Genomic DNA, 19,089 nt, shown 5'->3' with positions numbered 1-19,089 from the left:
TCTTAGTCTGTCCCACGTATCTCTTACCACACGGGCAAAGCAACAAATACACTACATGGGTTGTAGTGCAATTAATCAGCCCCTTTACTTCACACACCTTGCCATTTCTATCGGTAACTGTTTTTTTACCTTTTAACCCATGTGGGCACATCTTACACTTAGTACAGCAATAAAAACCTTTCAAAGGGGGCATGTTTGAAAAAAGACTTAATGTTCTTTGTTCAAGTTTCTCTACAGGTAACAAGCTTGGAGATAACTTGCCTTTGAGAGTATTGGCTCTTTTAAAAATAACCTCTGGACGTTCCCCTATAACGCCTTGCAAAAGGGGATCCATTTTAAGGATTGTCCAATGTTTATTTAAAATTGTTTTAATTACAGTACTTTGTGCATTAAATTGTGTGACAAATGGACAAAAAACAGCTCTTTTCTCCTTATTTTCAGGTTTTTTATAGATAATGAGTTCTTTTCTTTCCAATTTTCTACATTTATCTCTGGCAGACAGAATAAGGTTCAGGGGGTACCCTTTTTCTAAGAACCTGTTTATATATGTTTCAGCCTGTATGTCAAAGACCTCTAGGTTACTACAATTGCGCCTCAAGCGCAGTAGTTGCGAATATGGCAGATTTATTTTCCAATTCTCCGCATGACAGCTTGTAAATTCTAAATAATTATTGCTGTCAACTTCTTTGAAGAAGGTACACGTTTTTACCGATCCTGAATAATCCTCTGCCGCCAGAGTCAAATCCAGATATTCAATGGTGTTTTTGTTGAACTTGAATGTGAAGCTTAAATTATAATGGTTCTCATGTATATACTTCACAAACTCTACAAACTGTAATTCTGTACCAGACCACACTATGATGACGTCATCAATATAACGTTTAAACATAGACAGAAATTGCAGAAAGGGGTTTTTTTCACTGTAAATAAGTTCTTCTTCCCATTCACCTAAGTATAAATTTGCGAACCCCGGAGCGTTATTTGGTTTTTCATATGCTCAACTATTGCGGTAATTCTGAGACCGCCTACTCTGGTAACGTTATTCATTTCGTTTATATTGTCCGTTGTCAAATAAAAGAAGACTTACTTTTTAAACTATCTGCACTATGAAGCGCCCGTTGTTTCTATTTCTTTAGACAAATTTACCTGGTGGATACAGGTGCCCTGAGGGGCTGTAACGGAGCTGATGGGTGACCAATACCTAAGTGCAACAATCAAAAAACACCTGAGATCGGTGGATTGGGACTCTGGGACTTGTAGTTCCACGGACATTTCTTCTCCTCATCTTTTTCAAGTATCAATATTGGAACTTCTTTGCGCTCAATCGAATTTGTTTGTTTCTATTGCATTTGTCCATTTGTGATTGTAGCTGCAGAGTTCTCACTAATTATAACAATGTCCAGGTTTGCTGATATACGAGAAAAACGCTCACAGCAACGTAATAATGTTTTTTTCTGATACTGGGACGGAGGAGGTTTTGATGACTAACCCCGTTAGTGATGATAATGATGTGTATGAGGAAGTAGAACATTTGTTAATTAAGGAAATGAGAACGTGGTGGGACGTGGAAACCTTAGAAAATTATATTTCTAGCTCTAGGGTTCCTAGAGGTCTAAGACTTGCTAAAGACCCGTCCTTTGGCCAAACCAACGAAAAATTCACCAAAGAATGGTACAAAATATTAGAGGAAGCGTCCCTCAATTTAATGCGACTCATTGTGCTGGAAAAAAAGAAAAATCTCAAAGAGATAGAAGTACAATTACTCAGCCTAGAACAAAAATTAGACCAGAAAAATAGCGTAGAGGTGCAGGAGTTTAAAACTTATATGGATAGTAAACTTCCCGATTTAGAATCAAACATAATCCAATTAAAAGTAAAAAAATTCAAAAGGGATAAGGAAGATTATTCAAATAACCAGGTAAGAACCTGGCACAAAGTTAGATCAAGTAATCGCAATGGTATAAATCGAAATAATACCACCAACTTTCAAAAATCTAGGTATAATCAGCCAAAAAAATGGGGTAATAGAGGGGATGATAAAATCCAGGAACCCACCCCCCGTTTAAACCAAGAACCACAAGCCAGTTGGGCAACAGTGGTAAAAAATAAAACATGGAGAGCCAATTCAGCCCCCAATAGATCAGGAGAAGCACAGAACTCACCTACACTTCAAAATAGGTATCTACCTTTACAACAGATGGAAAATAGACAAAGTGAAAAAAGACAATCAGAACCCCATTTTTTAGAACAACGACAGAGAGACAAATACAGCATAAAAGAAACTTTCTCCCCACAGCGTTGGGGAAAGAGAAGTCGCGACGACGGGGGAAGAGAGGAAGGGGAAAAACCACCCATCTTCAAACGTCGGGCAATGAATTAGTACCCATTAAAGGAATTTTCAACTTATCAAATATGAGCTTAAATAAACATCAAATAGACCTGTTACAGAAGGGACTTTCATTTGCCCCATCGATGTCTGTGAATAAGTTTTCATTATTTGTAGATCTAAATCTATATATACGCAGACTGACATTAAAGCGACACTTTATAAAAACAAATAAAGATAATGAAATAAATGACACCGTTACTCAAATACCAGAAGGTTCAACTGGTCTTAAAAAACAGAGCACGTTCTATCCCTTAGAGTCAAAAGGGCCAAATATTGACTTATTTTTTCAGCTGGTGAAAAAAGAATTTGACGAGATAAATGATAAATTAAGATTTAACAATAAAAATTTAACCAGACAAGAAATCAATGCCCTTAAAGAAATTGTTGATAACAAAAATGTGGTTATAAAACAAGCGGATAAGGGGGGCGGTCTGGTGATTATGAATAGGGATAATTATATTGCTGAGATGTTGAGACTCTTGAATGACCCAGTGTCATATAGACTATTGGAGAAAGATCCTTCCTCGGAGTTTCAATTGGATCTCCAGGCTCTCTTACTAAGGGGAAGAAGAGATGGCCATATTGATCAGAATGAATTTGATTATCTCAGCAATGATCACCCCAGGGTAGCCACCATCTATCACCTCCCGAAGATTCATAAGAACCAGACCGCGCCCCCTGGCCGCCCAATTGTATCAGGGATTGATTCTCTGACTTCGAAATTATCGGAGTATGTGGATGTGTATCTGAACAAGTATGTACCTAAACTGAAATCTTATGTAAAAGACTCCATGTCAGTACTGCAGTGGGTAGAAGACCTGAAATGGATAGATACGAATAGTTGGGCCACTGTAGATATTAACTCTTTATATACGTCCATACCGCATGAAAAGGGGTTAAACTGTATTTTGGCAGTCCTTTATCGTGATGCTGCCATCCCTAGAAGAAAAGCTGACTTTATTGTAGAATGTTTAAAGTTTGTACTCAAATACAATTACTTCACATTCCTGGGGCACTATTACATACAGTGCTGCGGGACGGCTATGGGCACGATTTGTGCCCCGGGGTTCGCAAATTTATACTTAGGTGAATGGGAAGAAGAACTTATTTACAGTGAAAAAAACCCCTTTCTGCAATTTCTGTCTATGTTTAAACGTTATATTGATGACGTCATCATAGTGTGGTCTGGTACAGAATTACAGTTTGTAGAGTTTGTGAAGTATATACATGAGAACCATTATAATTTAAGCTTCACATTCAAGTTCAACAAAAACACCATTGAATATCTGGATTTGACTCTGGCGGCAGAGGATTATTCAGGATCGGTAAAAACGTGTACCTTCTTCAAAGAAGTTGACAGCAATAATTATTTAGAATTTACAAGCTGTCATGCGGAGAATTGGAAAATAAATCTGCCATATTCGCAACTACTGCGCTTGAGGCGCAATTGTAGTAACCTAGAGGTCTTTGACATACAGGCTGAAACATATATAAACAGGTTCTTAGAAAAAGGGTACCCCCTGAACCTTATTCTGTCTGCCAGAGATAAATGTAGAAAATTGGAAAGAAAAGAACTCATTATCTATAAAAAACCTGAAAATAAGGAGAAAAGAGCTGTTTTTTGTCCATTTGTCACACAATTTAATGCACAAAGTACTGTAATTAAAACAATTTTAAATAAACATTGGACAATCCTTAAAATGGATCCCCTTTTGCAAGGCGTTATAGGGGAACGTCCAGAGGTTATTTTTAAAAGAGCCAATACTCTCAAAGGCAAGTTATCTCCAAGCTTGTTACCTGTAGAGAAACTTGAACAAAGAACATTAAGTCTTTTTTCAAACATGCCCCCTTTGAAAGGTTTTTATTGCTGTACTAAGTGTAAGATGTGCCCACATGGGTTAAAAGGTAAAAAAACAGTTACCGATAGAAATGGCAAGGTGTGTGAAGTAAAGGGGCTGATTAATTGCACTACAACCCATGTAGTGTATTTGTTGCTTTGCCCGTGTGGTAAGAGATACGTGGGACAGACTAAGAGGATGCTAAAAATTCGTATCCTCGAACATTATCGTAATATTAAAAATAAAATCAGTAACCATAGTGTCCCACGACATTTTCTTACCTGTCAAAACAGCAAACCAGATGGAATGCGTTTTATGGGCTTAGAACAAGTGAAAGTGGATGTGAGGGGAGGAAATCTTGAAAAGTTACTCCGTAAAAGAGAATCCTATTGGATATATAATCTAAATACACTTCACCCTGAGGGGTTGAACGAGGGAATAGATATTGCTTCTTTTTTGGGATGAAAAGTAATGCTAATCATATGATTTAATCCCGATAAGTGTACCCTCCAAATACTTCCATTAGCGAAGCTTCTTGCTGCTGATTTATACCTCTCCTGCTTGGATTTTCTGTACTGGATTTTATATAATTTTTAGTAATTTGGAATATTTCTTCCCTTTTAAATACCCCAATATTTTTCAAAAAAATTTTCTCTTCCCTCTTCTTTTAGTAATTTATATGAATTTTTCTGGTTTATGTGTATCTATATATTTTTTCCGAAAGAAACTGTGACCACTATATATGTGCTGTAATATTGCTTTAAGAGAAGCGTTGTCATTTAACTCCGTGAATATGTAGAGATGACCATGTAAATGCTTTTGTCATTTTAGAGTATTTTTTTATGGGATAATACTTTTTATGTAATATATGTATATGCTATTGATTTTATATGCTTTAAACTTTGTTTTAAATCGTTGCCAAAATGGACGCAATATATGTATATGCAAAGACACGTAATACGCCTACAGCATGTTGGGTGTCCAAACTTCTCAGCTGAGACGATGTCAGGGATTAGCTGTGATTGACAGCAACCCGGCTACATTAGAGGATTCTGACCGACGCTGGGCCAGCCCTCTGACGAAGTCCACGTGACGAAACGCGTAGGGGCGTGGCTCAGCGTCGGATCAGACCAGCTGGAGTCGCAAGGAGTGTAACCTCTCCTGTGTGCCGGACGCCGAGCGTTATTTGGTTTTTCATATGCTCAACTATTGCGGTAATTCTGAGACCGCCTACTCTGGTAACGTTATTCATTTCGTTTATATTGTCCGTTGTCAAATAAAAGAAGACTTACTTTTTAAACTATCTGCACTATGAAGCGCCCGTTGTTTCTATTTCTTTAGACAAATTTACCTGGTGGATACAGGTGCCCTGAGGGGCTGTAACGGAGCTGCTGGGTGACCAATACCTAAGTGCAACAATCAAAAAACACCTGAGATCGGTGGATTGGGACTCTGGGACTTGTAGTTCCACGGACATTTCTTCTCCTCATCTTTTTCAAGTATCAATATTGGAACTTCTTTGCGCTCAATCGAATTTGTTTGTTTATATATATATATATATATATATATATCTCTCTATATATCTATATCTCTTTCCAATCTGGCTGGTTGGAATGAAAATCTGGGAACAAAAGAAGTCATCTGCTTAAAGGCCCATACACACTAGATATTGGCATCAATCTCGTTCATTTATAAAAATGGAGAATTTCATCCGGCGCAGTTTCTAATACTTGGTGACCTTCATAAACCAATTTTCGATTTTTGGAGAGGAGTGCTCATCCAACGATGATTCAGGTTCAATGATGTTTATTCAGGTCTCCCCCACAGACAATTACAACTGACCCTATAAGGGTAAGGCCCTATTTTCATATTAAAGGCTTCTTTTATCCTCTCTGAAAATAGGGCCTATACTCAACTAAGTGGTACAATTTGGAATCAGAAGTGGGAGGAGTAAGGAGATTCTTGTTGATTGTCAAATGCTGTGTAAACACATAAAATAGACACAAATATATTTTATTACCACATAAAATACACACAAATATATTTTATTTGTTCAAAAAACAAGGTTTCAAAACATGAAACAAAATTTGTGTACTATCTCAGATATTGAATTTGAATGCCAAGCAATCATTTTCTTGCACATATATAGTGCCAGTTACATATCATGTCACCAGTAGTGCTGTTACAAATGTCCCCAGTGAGTTTTTAGCAAAAAAAAATAAAAAATTTCACTTTCTGGAATGTATGGTTTTCGGAATAATTCGGATAACGGATACTCGGATACGGGATACTCAACCTGTATATGTGTATATGTATGTATATATATATATATATATATATATATATATATATATATATATATATATATATATATATATATATATATATATATATATATATATATATATATATATATATATATATATATATATATATATATATATGGAAAGAGATGAAAAAAGATATGGCGACCAATTATTGTGGATTTAAAAGATGTAAGAAATATCTATATATATAAAAAGTATTTATTGGGATGACAATAAAAGTATAGGACAGTAAAAAATAGGACAATTATGCATACATGAGCATATCAATTGTGTAATATATAGAAAAAAAGGGGGGTACAATAGTAAGGGGAATTAGATAAAAAATGACAATTGTATCTAAAAAATTGGAGGAGCAGGAGACAAAAAGTTTAAAGATATAAAAGGTGTATATATATATATATAAAAGTTAAGATAAAAAAAATCCTTAACTTATGAGGTAGTAGGAGGTAGGTGTCCCAACGCGTTTCGTCGATGTGACTTCTTCAAGGGCGACGAAACGCGTTGGAACACCTACCTCCTACTACCTCATAAGTTAAGGATTTTTTTTATCTTAACTTTTATATATATATACCTTTTATATCTTTAAACTTTTTGTCTCCTGCTCCTCCAATTTTTTAGATACAATTGTCATTTTTTATCTAATTCCCCTTACTATTGTACCCCCCTTTTTTTCTATATATTACCCATAATATTGTCCTTTTATACAATTGATATGCTCATGTATGCATAATTGTCCTATTTTTTACTGTCCTATACTTTTATTGTCATCCCAATAAATACTTTTTATATATATAGATATTTCTTACATCTTTTAAATCCACAATAATTGGTCGCCATATCTTTTTTCATCTCTTTCCATAACCCTATAAGTAACATACAATTACTTTTATTGAAAGATAGGCTGACACCTTCATAATTTAAGGGAATATTATTGTGAGTCTTTATTGTGAGTCTTTTTTATCTAGCACAAGTGGCGCCTCTTTTCCAAAACAAATATATATATATATATATATATATATATATATATATATATATATATATATATATATATATATATATATATATATATATATATATATATATATATATATATATATATATACAGTCTATATATATATATATACAGTCTATCAGAACAGCACTCCTCGATGCAAGGCGAATCAATAACTCAGCGGGTCAGGTTTCTTTTTGCGACGTTTCAAAGCTTTTTATTAACGCTTCTTCATCAGGACATATAAAAGATTACAGACATGCAAAGCATTTATATACATACCAGACCCAGCGTGATACCACGGTTCCCACGTCTCCAGCCGGTCACAGTGGGATGACGTAATAGACACGCGTCAGTACGTCCCTCCGCACTGCCGGGGATACGCCGTTGCCATGGAAACATATACACAGATAATGCTGTCATTGACAGCCATATACAATAACGTTTGAAAAATCACCAAAATCCACACATCTATTTAAGAAAAAGAGTAACAATGTAAAATAACATCAGGAAAAAAAATGACAATCTCGTAAGCGCTATCTCAAGTTGCCGTACACAATAGTATGCAATAGAACTCATGATAATCTGATATAGCTCCATCAGAAAAATAGGAGCCGTGCAGCATGATTGTAGCTCTCTGAGTGTGACCACATGGAGATATCAATATCAAAAAATAAGAAATATATATGACAGAGAATATTCATAAAAACACATGTAAACCCGCAGACTCATTAAGTCCACGCGGTGATAATGTGCCCAATCTCTGTATCCACTCTGTTTCACACCTCAGGAGTGCCAGAGGACGATTACCTCTTCTGATATCATTGGGTATGTGGTCAATGATGACATAGCGCAACATAGGAATAGTATGTTTGGCAAGTAGAAAATGACAGGCCACAGGCTGGTCACTGTGCCCCTTTTCCAGTGCCTTCTTAATCGCAGACCTGTGACCCGCCATTCTCTCACGAAGTATTCTCTCGGTCTTTCCTATGTAGTGCATGCCACACGGACAAGAAATCATGTATACAATAAATTTAGTGGTACATTTTACCCTGTGCCTGATTAGGTAACGTCTACCACTAAAGGGGTGACAAAAGGAGTCTGTAGCTATGAGGGACCTGCAGGTAGTGCAATCAAGGCACTTAAAACACCTTGGTCTTCTACCAAGAAATTGCTCACTACTACTGGATTTCAATTTGGCCACATCGGATTTCACAAGTAAATCCCGTATATTGCGGCCTCTGGTATAGCATGACATAATTTCAGTATCTTCTAGATGTAAGGATCTATCTGTCCTAACCAGTTTCCAGTTTTTCTTAGCAATACGGTTAATGTCCACACTTGCTTGGTTAAAATGGTTAACCCACGGGAGTCTTTGTCGACATTTATCAGTGGAATTCTTGCTGTTATATGTCAACAGTTTTTCTCGGGGTGTTGACATCGCCTTAATTTTGGCTGACTTCAGCACTGAATCAGAATAGCCTCTTGCCGCAAATTTAATGATCAAAGAATCAATTTGACATTCTGCCTCCCGTTTGTCACTACAAATTCGGCATACCCTCAAAAATTGCGAGTGTGGTAATCCAAATTTGAGTGACCTCGGGTGACAGCTGGTGGCGTGCAGTACCGTATTTCTGTCAGTTTCTTTAGTAAATAGTGTCGTTGAAATGAGACCCTGGGAAACCATGATTTTAACATCCAAAAAGTTTACAGTGTTATTATCGCAGGAAAAAGTCAATTTAACTGGACTATCGGTGGCATTATGTCTTGTGATAACCGTACTAAAGCTCTCCAAGTCACCCTTCCAAATTACAAACAGGTCATCGATGAAACGGGTATAAAATACCACGTTTCTCGATATTTCAGGATCTTTAAAAAAGATGTCCTTTTCAGTCATTTGCATAAATGCGTTGGCATACGATGGTGCGAAATTGCTACCCATCGCACAGCCACTCCTCTGCATGTAAAATTAATTATCATACAGGAATTAGCTGTGCGTGAGTACAAATCTCAATAAGTCAAGCAAAAATTGTATATAAGGGCCATTATAACAATCGCTCTGCTCCACAAGAAGACGCACAGCCTGCAAACCGCCATCATTAGGGATGACGGTGTACAGGCTGGTGACGTCGACACTGCACAGCAGGCAATCATCTGCAATCCTATCTATACCCGCCAGTTTGTTCAAAAATGCCGTAGTGTCCATCAAGTGGCCGGGGCTGGCTTGAATGCAGGGCTGCAGTATGGCGTCTACATATGTCAACACATTTTGAAAAAGGGAACCCCTGGCGGCAATAATAGGCCGACCAGGGGGCCTAACTAAACGTTTGTGGATTTTAGGCAATGTATACAGGAGGGGAATGGTGGGGTACTGCACTGTAAGTGCCTTCTTAAGCTCAGTTGTCAAAATTCACTGATGCATTTGCTTGTGAGTTGGATGGCATGTTGCAGGAGGCGGTTGGTGCGGGGATTTTGACAACTGAGCTTAAGAAGGCACTTACAGTGCAGTACCCCACCATTCCCCTCCCTGTATACATTGCCTAAAATCCACAAACGTTTAGTTAGGCCCCCTGGTCGGCCTATTATTCTTAAATAGATGTGTGGATTTTGGTGATTTTTCAAACGTTATTGTATATGGCTGTCAGTGACAGCATTATCTGTATATATGTTTCCATGGCAACGGCGTATCCCTGGCAGTGCGGAGGGACGTACTGACGCGTGTCTATTACGTCATCCCACTGTGACCGGCTGGAGACGCGGGAACCGTGGTATCACGCTGGGTCTGGTATGTATATAAATGCTTTGTATGTCTGTAATCTTTTATATGTCCTGATGAAGAAGCGTTAATAGAAAGCTTTGAAACGTCGCAAAAAGAAACCTGACCCGTTGAGTTATTGATTCGCCAGAGTGCCGTGTGGGTAGTAATGGCATTTCAGTGATGGTGCTTGGCCAGTGCGAAAGTGGGTTTCTTGGACCTATGCTATGTCTACTTTGTCATCGTGTAGACATTTAAGTAACTTGGACCTTTTTTCAGGTATATTCAACCCCTTATCATTAAAGATGGCGATTTTCAAATCACTCGTGTTGGGCATATTCAAATCGGGTTATAGAGAGTATATCCGTAAGCCACTCCGTTGGTATGGTTATTGGGGTCGTCCCTACCAAATCCCCAAGGGAAAAGATTAGGGAAAGCATAAAAAGGGTGACATGACAGCGCAACAAGGGGTAGAGGGGAAAAAGGCTAAGAGTCCTAGAGAAGTATAGAGTTAGACTAAGGTAAAGTACCAAAAGAGTATTAGCTGCGATTGGACAAGGCATGGGACCTGCCCAAATCTCGTCCAATAACTCAGAGTGCAGCAAGTGGGGGTTAAACAGGGGGACAGACCGCGGCAACCGCCCAGCCTCGGGAGGTCACACAGAGCAATTATGCAGGTGTCGTCTCGGTTTTGAGGAGGTAAGACATTTTCCAATTAAATCTAAATGAAATCTAAATATCTGAGGTTAGAATTATCTAGGTCAGTGGTCAAAACCAGTTTCAATAGGGAGGTAATTGACAGAGTCTCGAGTGGTGAACAAGCGACCCAGGGATGGTTAAAAGCAGTGTAGGTATAGAGTATTACTGGTTGCAAACAATGATAATAAGAACACTTAACGGTTTAGAACTAAGCAATCGGCAAATGTTAGAACTAAGCAATCGGCAAATGTTAACAGGTCTGCTTGAAGAGATAAAGAAAATAAAAAAGAAGAGTAATGTATAATATGAATGCCTATTGTAATCAGCAGTAATTAAGTACATAACATTTGTAAGAGTGCAGGAATCATCTCGATCTCACCAGGCATGATGGTCAGGGTTCTCAAGTTACTTCAGAAGGAGTGGTACTCGCAGAGTGTCTAGGTCTCCTTCTTGGAGACGCTTTGTCCCAAAGTCCTTTTTGAAAATTCAAAGAGGGGGTTTTCGGAGTCGTATGGTATGACTCCCAATCTGGAAGAGGTATTGGTTGCATGCCGAGGGTTGAGAGGAATTGTGGGAGGTCTGTGGGTTTGTTTAAGATGACCATCTTACCATTGTGGGTTACTTGAATGTTGAACGGGAAGCCCCATCGATACTTCAGATTCAGCTTGCGTAGGGCATCGGTGAGGGGTTTTAGGGTCCTCCTTTGCTGTAAGGTGGACCAAGCTAAGTCAGGGAAGAGTTGGATTTTGTCACTGTTGAAGTCTATGCTGTCTAGTTGGTGTGCTCTCTTCATTATTTCTTCTTTCTGGATGTAATAGTGGAGGCGACAAATCACGTCTCGTGGTTTGTCAGTGGGTGAGCCTCTAGATTTGAGGGCACGGTGAGCTCTGTCGAATTGGATTTTTTCTTGGGGATCTAGTTCAAGTAATTCACTGAAAATCTTTGTAAGGACATCTATTAAGCTGGAGTGCGGAATATCCTCAGGCAAACCTCTCACTCTAATATTGTTACGTCTTCCACGATTATCCAAATCTTCAACACGTGTACGCAGGTGTTGTAATTCAGAGGCCTGGTGGTCGATCACCTCCTTAAGTTGATTGAAGGCCTGAACTGAAGTTGCACCGTGGTCTTCCAAGGAGTTAACTCGAGAGTCCAATGCTGATAAGTCAGTTTGAATTGTCAGGACTTCTTGTTTGATTGTGGAGAGCAGACGAGTCTCAAGTGATATAAGATCTTGTTTCGTTGATAGCGATTTAATATGTGTGAGAATCTCGCTTACTTCTCTGTTGATAGATGAAAGTTGGGGCGGGTGTTGCGTCACCGGAAGTCAACATGTTGTCGGAAGACGTGGGCTGTGAGGGAGAGTCAGGAGTGGCGGATTGTGTATTGTCTGCTGTGTTGTCAGTAGAAGAAGTCGTTAGGTATTGTCGCAGATCAGAGTTGCGGTCACTCGTTCTCCTCGGAGTCCCCTCGGGTGTAAGCTTGGATTTTCTGTTTTTCACCATGTGAGGAATTTTGAAGGCGGAAGCAAGTAACTGAAAGGCTATGGAGACGACACGAACCTCGCTGAATAACCACATAGTAGAAATTGGGTGGCCAATTGCCTGCGGCCGCCCCAACGCGACCCTAGGTGGCCATGGCTTGTAGTTTACACTGTTACCATCATAAGGAGAGGTATCGTCAGTGAAGTATATTAATATGCAATGAATGGGTTATAGTAGAAGTAGAAGGAAAGGTAGGGTGGCAACAAAGGCTCACTAGAGGGCGCTGGTGTGCTACTGTGGATGGATGCTCAGTCCAGGTGATGGCTGTGTCCTGCAGACCAAGGCAAGTGATCTTATAGCCTGGCAGTGTCTCTTGGCGCCTGGGGTGCCGGGGGAAGTCAGGGTTCTGTGTTATAAAGCAGCTCACCTCTATGTCTTCCTAGGCTTGTGCCTGTGGATGCAGGTCTGGATGCCACAGCATGGGACTTGGACAGGGGGTTTGAAAAGGCTGCTCTTTCGCCAGGTCAGGTGGCAGAAGAGCAGCAACGTGAGGCAGTGTCCCTGTTGCTGTAGCGGCCGGGTCCGACCACTGGCAGAGAAGCCTCCGTGGAGAGCAGGTCTGCGCCGGCGGGACTCTGTGTGTGGTGCCGCGGCCGGGGGTGCGCCCAGGCTTGGAGCCGGTCTCTGGCGGTGTAGGGCGGGACGGCGGCAGCAGCCACCAGGTGGTCTGTGCGCACCGCTGATTGTGTAGCTTAATTGAGCCCCCGGCTCCCTGGCGTGGTAGGTTGCGACCCGCTCTGGAGCGCGGAGACACTCCATAGCTCCGTCGCCAGCCCAGCCGGTCACCGCAGGGAAGCGGCAGGTATGATGAGTGCGGGGGTGCCGGTATAGGGCTTGGGAAGGGACTGGGCAGGCTGTTTAATTGCCCGATGTGCAGGAGCGAGATGTATCTGCGTCCGCTCGTTATGGCCGCCAAGCCACGCCCCCCAAGAACTGGATAATTTGATGTGAAATCTTCTATGAAAATTTATTGTTTTTATACTGTTACACAGAATAATATTTTTTTTTTTACCAATGTGTATATGCTTCTGGTGAAACATCTACTAGCACACCTCTATACTCCTTGACAGGAAACAATAATAGGCGGCACTCCTTAGTCTAAATTACTTGTATTAATGATACATTATTCGGTCTCCATAATTATAATCTCACCTCAAATATGGAAATGCAGCCTGATGGGTGTGTGAAAAAATGACCTCCCCATCCGCTCGGCGCGGCCGGCTGCTGGGGGGCTCTGCTGTTTCCAGGTCACGTGACTCGGCCCCCGCCGATGTCCCGCAGGTGCCCGGCAACCCGTGAACCCTTTGGATGACTGGTGCCTACTGTTAGGAACAAGGGGAGAATGTACAAAAATATTAAAGAACACAGGCTTGCGATAACAATTATGTAACCTATTTATTTATTAACAGTTTCTTATATAGCGCATACATATTCCGTAGCGCTTTACAGCGAATATTTGATTATTCACATCAGTCCCTGCCCCAGTGGAGCTTACAATCTCTAAATTCCCTACCACATGTACACACAAACAGACATTCTAGGGTTAATTTTTTGGGGAGCCAATTAGCCTACAAGTATATTTTTGGATTGTGGGAGGAAACCGGAGTACCCGGAAGAAACCCCCGCAAGTACGGGGAGAATATACAAACTCCGCAAAGTTAGAGCCATGGTGGAAATTGAACCCATGACCTCAGCGCTGTGAGGCAGTAATGCTAACCATTACACCATCCGTACTGCCAATATGATTATAAATAAAACTATGTGATATAGGGTATACCAGGACTATTAAAATATGTTCTAAATGTGCATACTCTTATGCATAAGTATGCAGAAATACGGTATACAAATTGTGTACAAGTAGTAATTAGAAAAATGCCGACAATAATGCTTAGGCATTACAAATGGGATCTTGCCATAATTACATGTCGAGAGTAACAAAGTCATGTTATGACTTTTTGTACACTGTAAATCACTTAAATGAGCCACTTTTAAGACCGTGACCTTGTTCTTCTGGCACCATAAGTCTTTGTTGGTAAGGTGTGTAGGCCCTGTGAAGAGTTCGTAGATATATCTCTTGGAGAGATATACTGAGGTGAGCGAGTTTAGTAAAATAGCATGTAGGCATATAATATCGTCCAAGTCCAGAATAGAAGGTAAGTTTACCAAGAATTAGAACCCATTGTGAGTGGAATTTAGAGAACATAGATTCCAATCTCATAATGTCTGTTCTATGTATTGCTATTGGCAGCATTTGCATGCAATAAATAATTTTTGGAAATACTATAGATTGGATAACTTCTAGTCTACCTAGTAATGAATAGGCAAATCTTTCCAAGATTCTAGTTTAGTTCCACTATTCGAGATAATGGGAGAGAAATTTAAAGAGGAGAGTACTTATCTGTATTCCAAGATACTTGAAATGGGATGTATTAAGTGCAAATAAGACATTAATCAAATTCAAGATATTGGGGTTACTCTTCCCAAGTAATAACAATTCAGATTTCATAAGATTTATTTGGTAACCAGAGACTTTCCTGAACGAGTTGATAAGGTTCAAAATGGCCTGTAGGGATTAGAAATGAAAATCAAGGTATCCTCTGTGACTAGAACAATTTTTAATTCTTCTGATCTGATCTTGATTCCTTGTATAAGGGGAGAGTTACGAATTACTACAGCTGGAGGCTCTATGGCAGTCGCAAATACAAGGGGAGAAAGGGGACAACCTTAATGAGTGCCTCTATCTAGTTGGAAAGGGGGAGAGTATAGGCATTGCAAGCTATAAAAGATTGAGGAGAAGAGTAAGAAATATTTTTATGAGGGAAATCTAAATCTAATGTTCGGATTAAATGTTGCCACAGGACTATATCAAAAGCTTTCTCCGAGTCCAATACAAGCACTAAAAGTTATCTCCGCGTCGGGCGCAGAGAAAACATCAAAGTGCTTTATAGCAGCTAAAAATCTGCGAACACTGACTACGGAATGGCTTCCTAGGATAAATCCAGTTTGGCCTTCATGGATTATGAGAGGTAAAACAGGTTTCAATCTCTCTGCCAATATTTTAATAAAGATTTTGTAGTCCATATTGAGAGATCGGCTTGAAAGGACCCAGGAGATTTAAATTGCGACCGCGCTTCGGCAAGACTTTTATAAGAGCATCATAGAAATGATTGGTTAAATTGCCTGTCTCTATTGTGAAATTAAAACAGGCTGTTAGCAGATGAAGTCTCTAAGATCCCATAACCTTGAAAAACTCATTTGAGCAGCTGTCAGGTCCCGGGGTAGTAGCAAGTTTTTACTTTACTTATAGCCCAAACAACTTCCGTAGTTGTAATTTGGTTCTATTCATTTTTGTTTTGAAGAGTCAAGGATTTGAGGTAATAATAATGATTCCCCATATAAAAAGCAGGGGAAGTGGAGGAGTTTGGAACATTATGATGACATTATCGCTCGGGGGTCTCCAGGGGGGGTGTATGCATCAATGGTTATCAGAATGGGAGAATCAATATTTAAAATACTGCTGTTAACCTTTTTTCAAAGTACTTTTACAAGTGACCTCATTGTTTGGCGCTTATACATTATGAAGGTTACATAACTATGTTTGTAATGATATTTAATGTTATATCCAAATATATATTATAAATGAATTTATACACCAGAATTTTACGGAGAACATACATACGCTTCATACAAAAATATTATGACCGTTTCTCATTTAGCCTCCGTGGTGCCACTGTATTCTAAACATGTAAGCACCAAACTATGAGGAGTGAAGCCTATTGTCTTCTGTCCTGGATTACCTGGATGTTAGGTTGGACACATGTATGTACTGAGGAGGGCACCATGACAGGTGCACCCTTATCCATGGTGCCATACAATACATAAAAAGGAGAAAAATGAGGGGGAAAACCACACACCGTTCCCACTGGTAATTGCGGGGGCTGACTCACATAATAGATATAGCATACTCCGGATAGGAAAAAGATCAGCACACCACCAGATTTAGCATTTAAAATTTGTAATTCATGCATCCAAAAACTTGCCACTCTTACTACCTGGTTTTGTCTGCTAGTGATAAGTAACCTGTTGCCTTTTGTTTATTCCAATATGCTGCCATGTGTAAACCTTTTTGGACGCATTAAGTACAAATTTTGAATGCTAAATCTGGTGGTGTGCTGATCCTTTTTATTTTCCTATCCGGAATATGCTATATGTACATATGTGTGTGTAATAAGCCTCGTACACACTGAGATATTGGCGATTGAGCAATTTTGAGCGAGATTTTGGCTAGATACACTGGAGATTTTGGCTGATCTAGTCAAAATTGCCTTCCTGCACAATCAATCTATGCTAAGCAATATTTACTAAGCAAGAGAAAAATGGGGAGATTTTGGCTAACCTTCTAGGAGATTTTGACTATCTAGTCAAACTCTCCTACCAAAATCTCAATGTGTGTGCACCCCTTAAGAGAGCACATAACTTTTACTAATTTGTGCATTTTGTGTCTCCTAGTTTTATGTGAACATAAAAGCTTGCCTTATTGGATACCTTAGGGTGAATGAGGCTTCCTTTAATTGTACTTTTGCAGTAAAATGCTCAAGGTACCTTTTAGTGTGGCTGCTGTGCACAAAGCCTACATTATCCAAGCACTCTATCCTGCCTGCCAACTTCTCATATGTTTCAGCGAAAATGCAATATACATCTGCTCTATGGCCAGCAAAATACACCCTGGAGCAGTGTGCCTAGCTAAACATGGCATATTTCCAGTGTTAAGTGCAAGTACTTAAAAAATGTATTGTATACCACATAAAAAGCCTTTGTAAGATTTCTGTATTCTTTTTTTGTTTGTTTTATTTGCCCAATCTTTTTTTTTGTGTGTGTGTTTTTGTCAGAAAGGATGCTTCAGTTGAGTGTTGGTGCTGGTGTATTGCAGAGCTTTAATTTCTGATTCCATGTTTGCATTTGATTATTTAAGAGTTATGTTTTTTTATTTACTCTGGACTTTTTTTTATTGATTTTTTTAGCTCCCCCTCCCCTTTAGCTAATTTACAATGAGTGGTGGAAGGCATTAAAAAAAAAAGAGTATTCATAATAACAATAATGTAATATTACTAAGTTTTTTTTTGGGGGGGTGGGCAGCATTGCTTGGTGAAATTTAAATGTAATGCACAAGGCTCCTTCAAAGTAATCAAGCAGCATCCCTTCTCGACTTGGGGGATGCATTGGAAAATTTTCAAATACTTCCCACTGTAATTGGCTGTAATGTGAACAGCTGGCCACCAGTATGAATTGAGTCCAGCTAAATATACTGCATTTATATGTGGTCTTAATAAATCTCGGTACTTGTGTATTATCTGGGCACCCGATATATCGCATTGCATGCCACTAATTAAGGCATGCAATGGGACCCGATTTGAGGCTTTCCCGGGCAGAGTATACAATTTTAATATCGCGTTGCATCGCATGCCAGATGCGATGCAACGCGATTATACCCGATATTACATTGTACAGGCACCCTGATGCCTGATTCCAATGTTAAATGCACCCCCCAGAACTGATTTTTAATTGTACACCCATCCTGATGGGTGATTACTATGTGAAATGCCCCCCCCCCCATTGTTAACGCCACCCCAGTATCAACGCCAACCCAAAGCGTGGCGATTTGCAGCAAGGGACGTCGGTTCGTGTCCTCCGACCTTTTCTTACCCCCACTATCCACGTCGGCGTGGAGTTGTTTTATATAGTGTGGTGAGCGCAGCGAGGGGACGCGGAATATATGTGAAGTAATCCGTGTCCCCTTTTCGGGGCTCGCTGGCTCTCCACACTATATAAGATGAACTCCATGCCGACGTGGATAGTGGGGGTATGAAAAGTTTGTATTACTAAAACATGTCTACTATTAGAGGCAGATTACTACTTTAAATAATAATGGATGTTATATACTGTGTAAAAAACAAAAGATAACAATAACCTCCATTATTGAAGCCAACGTTTGATTGTATTTTCCTAAACAAGACGCAACACACTATCTTGATGTAATTTAATTACCTTTATTGATGTCCATTCTACCTTGTACATGCTAATCTTAAAAAAAGTTTGAAAAAAAAATGTGTATAAATATTTATTATTTATTTACATTTTCTTATATAGCGCAGCAGATTCCGTTGCGCTTTAAATATATATATATATTATATACACGTTGCATCTAACTATTAACCTTTGTATAATATTTTGCAGGTGTAAGTCAAAAACCTTCAACTACAGAAAGCTTCCAACAACGTCTGTCATAATTGCATTTTATAATGAAGCATTATCGACACTGCTCCGCACAATACACAGTGTATTAGAAATGTCTCCCTCTGTACTTCTGAAAGAAATTATATTAGTGGATGACTTCAGTGATAAAGGTAATTTACTGTATATATATATGAGTTACGCTGTATGCAGTGTAATTGCTGAACATTCTTGTAAGACAATTGTCATGTTGCCATTTCAGTCCATACAGAAAATAAAACCACTTGATGTGGATTGTGGAAGACATGGGGAGCT

At 39.3% G+C, this 19,089-nt stretch overlaps 1 protein-coding gene across 2 annotated transcripts in view; it reads left to right on the top strand.

Annotated features, from left to right (window-relative positions):
- The window catches only part of GALNT4 (polypeptide N-acetylgalactosaminyltransferase 4), a 145,009-nt gene that overhangs the window by 23,268 nt on the left and 102,652 nt on the right, over positions 1-19,089 (top strand). For both annotated transcript variants that reach the window (XM_083188374.1, XM_083188373.1), the window contains exon 3: positions 18,778-18,947. In XM_083188374.1, the coding sequence (XP_083044500.1) occupies positions 18,778-18,947 (170 nt within the window). The remainder of the gene's footprint in view (positions 1-18,777; positions 18,948-19,089) is intronic.

This window comes from Crinia signifera, chromosome 5 (assembly GCF_055691185.1).
Source record: "Crinia signifera chromosome 5, ASM5569118v1, whole genome shotgun sequence".
In the NCBI taxonomy this organism is placed as follows: Eukaryota; Metazoa; Chordata; class Amphibia; order Anura; family Myobatrachidae; genus Crinia; species Crinia signifera.
Note: the sequence above shows the minus strand (reverse complement) of the source record. Positions and strands in the feature narration are given on the sequence as shown.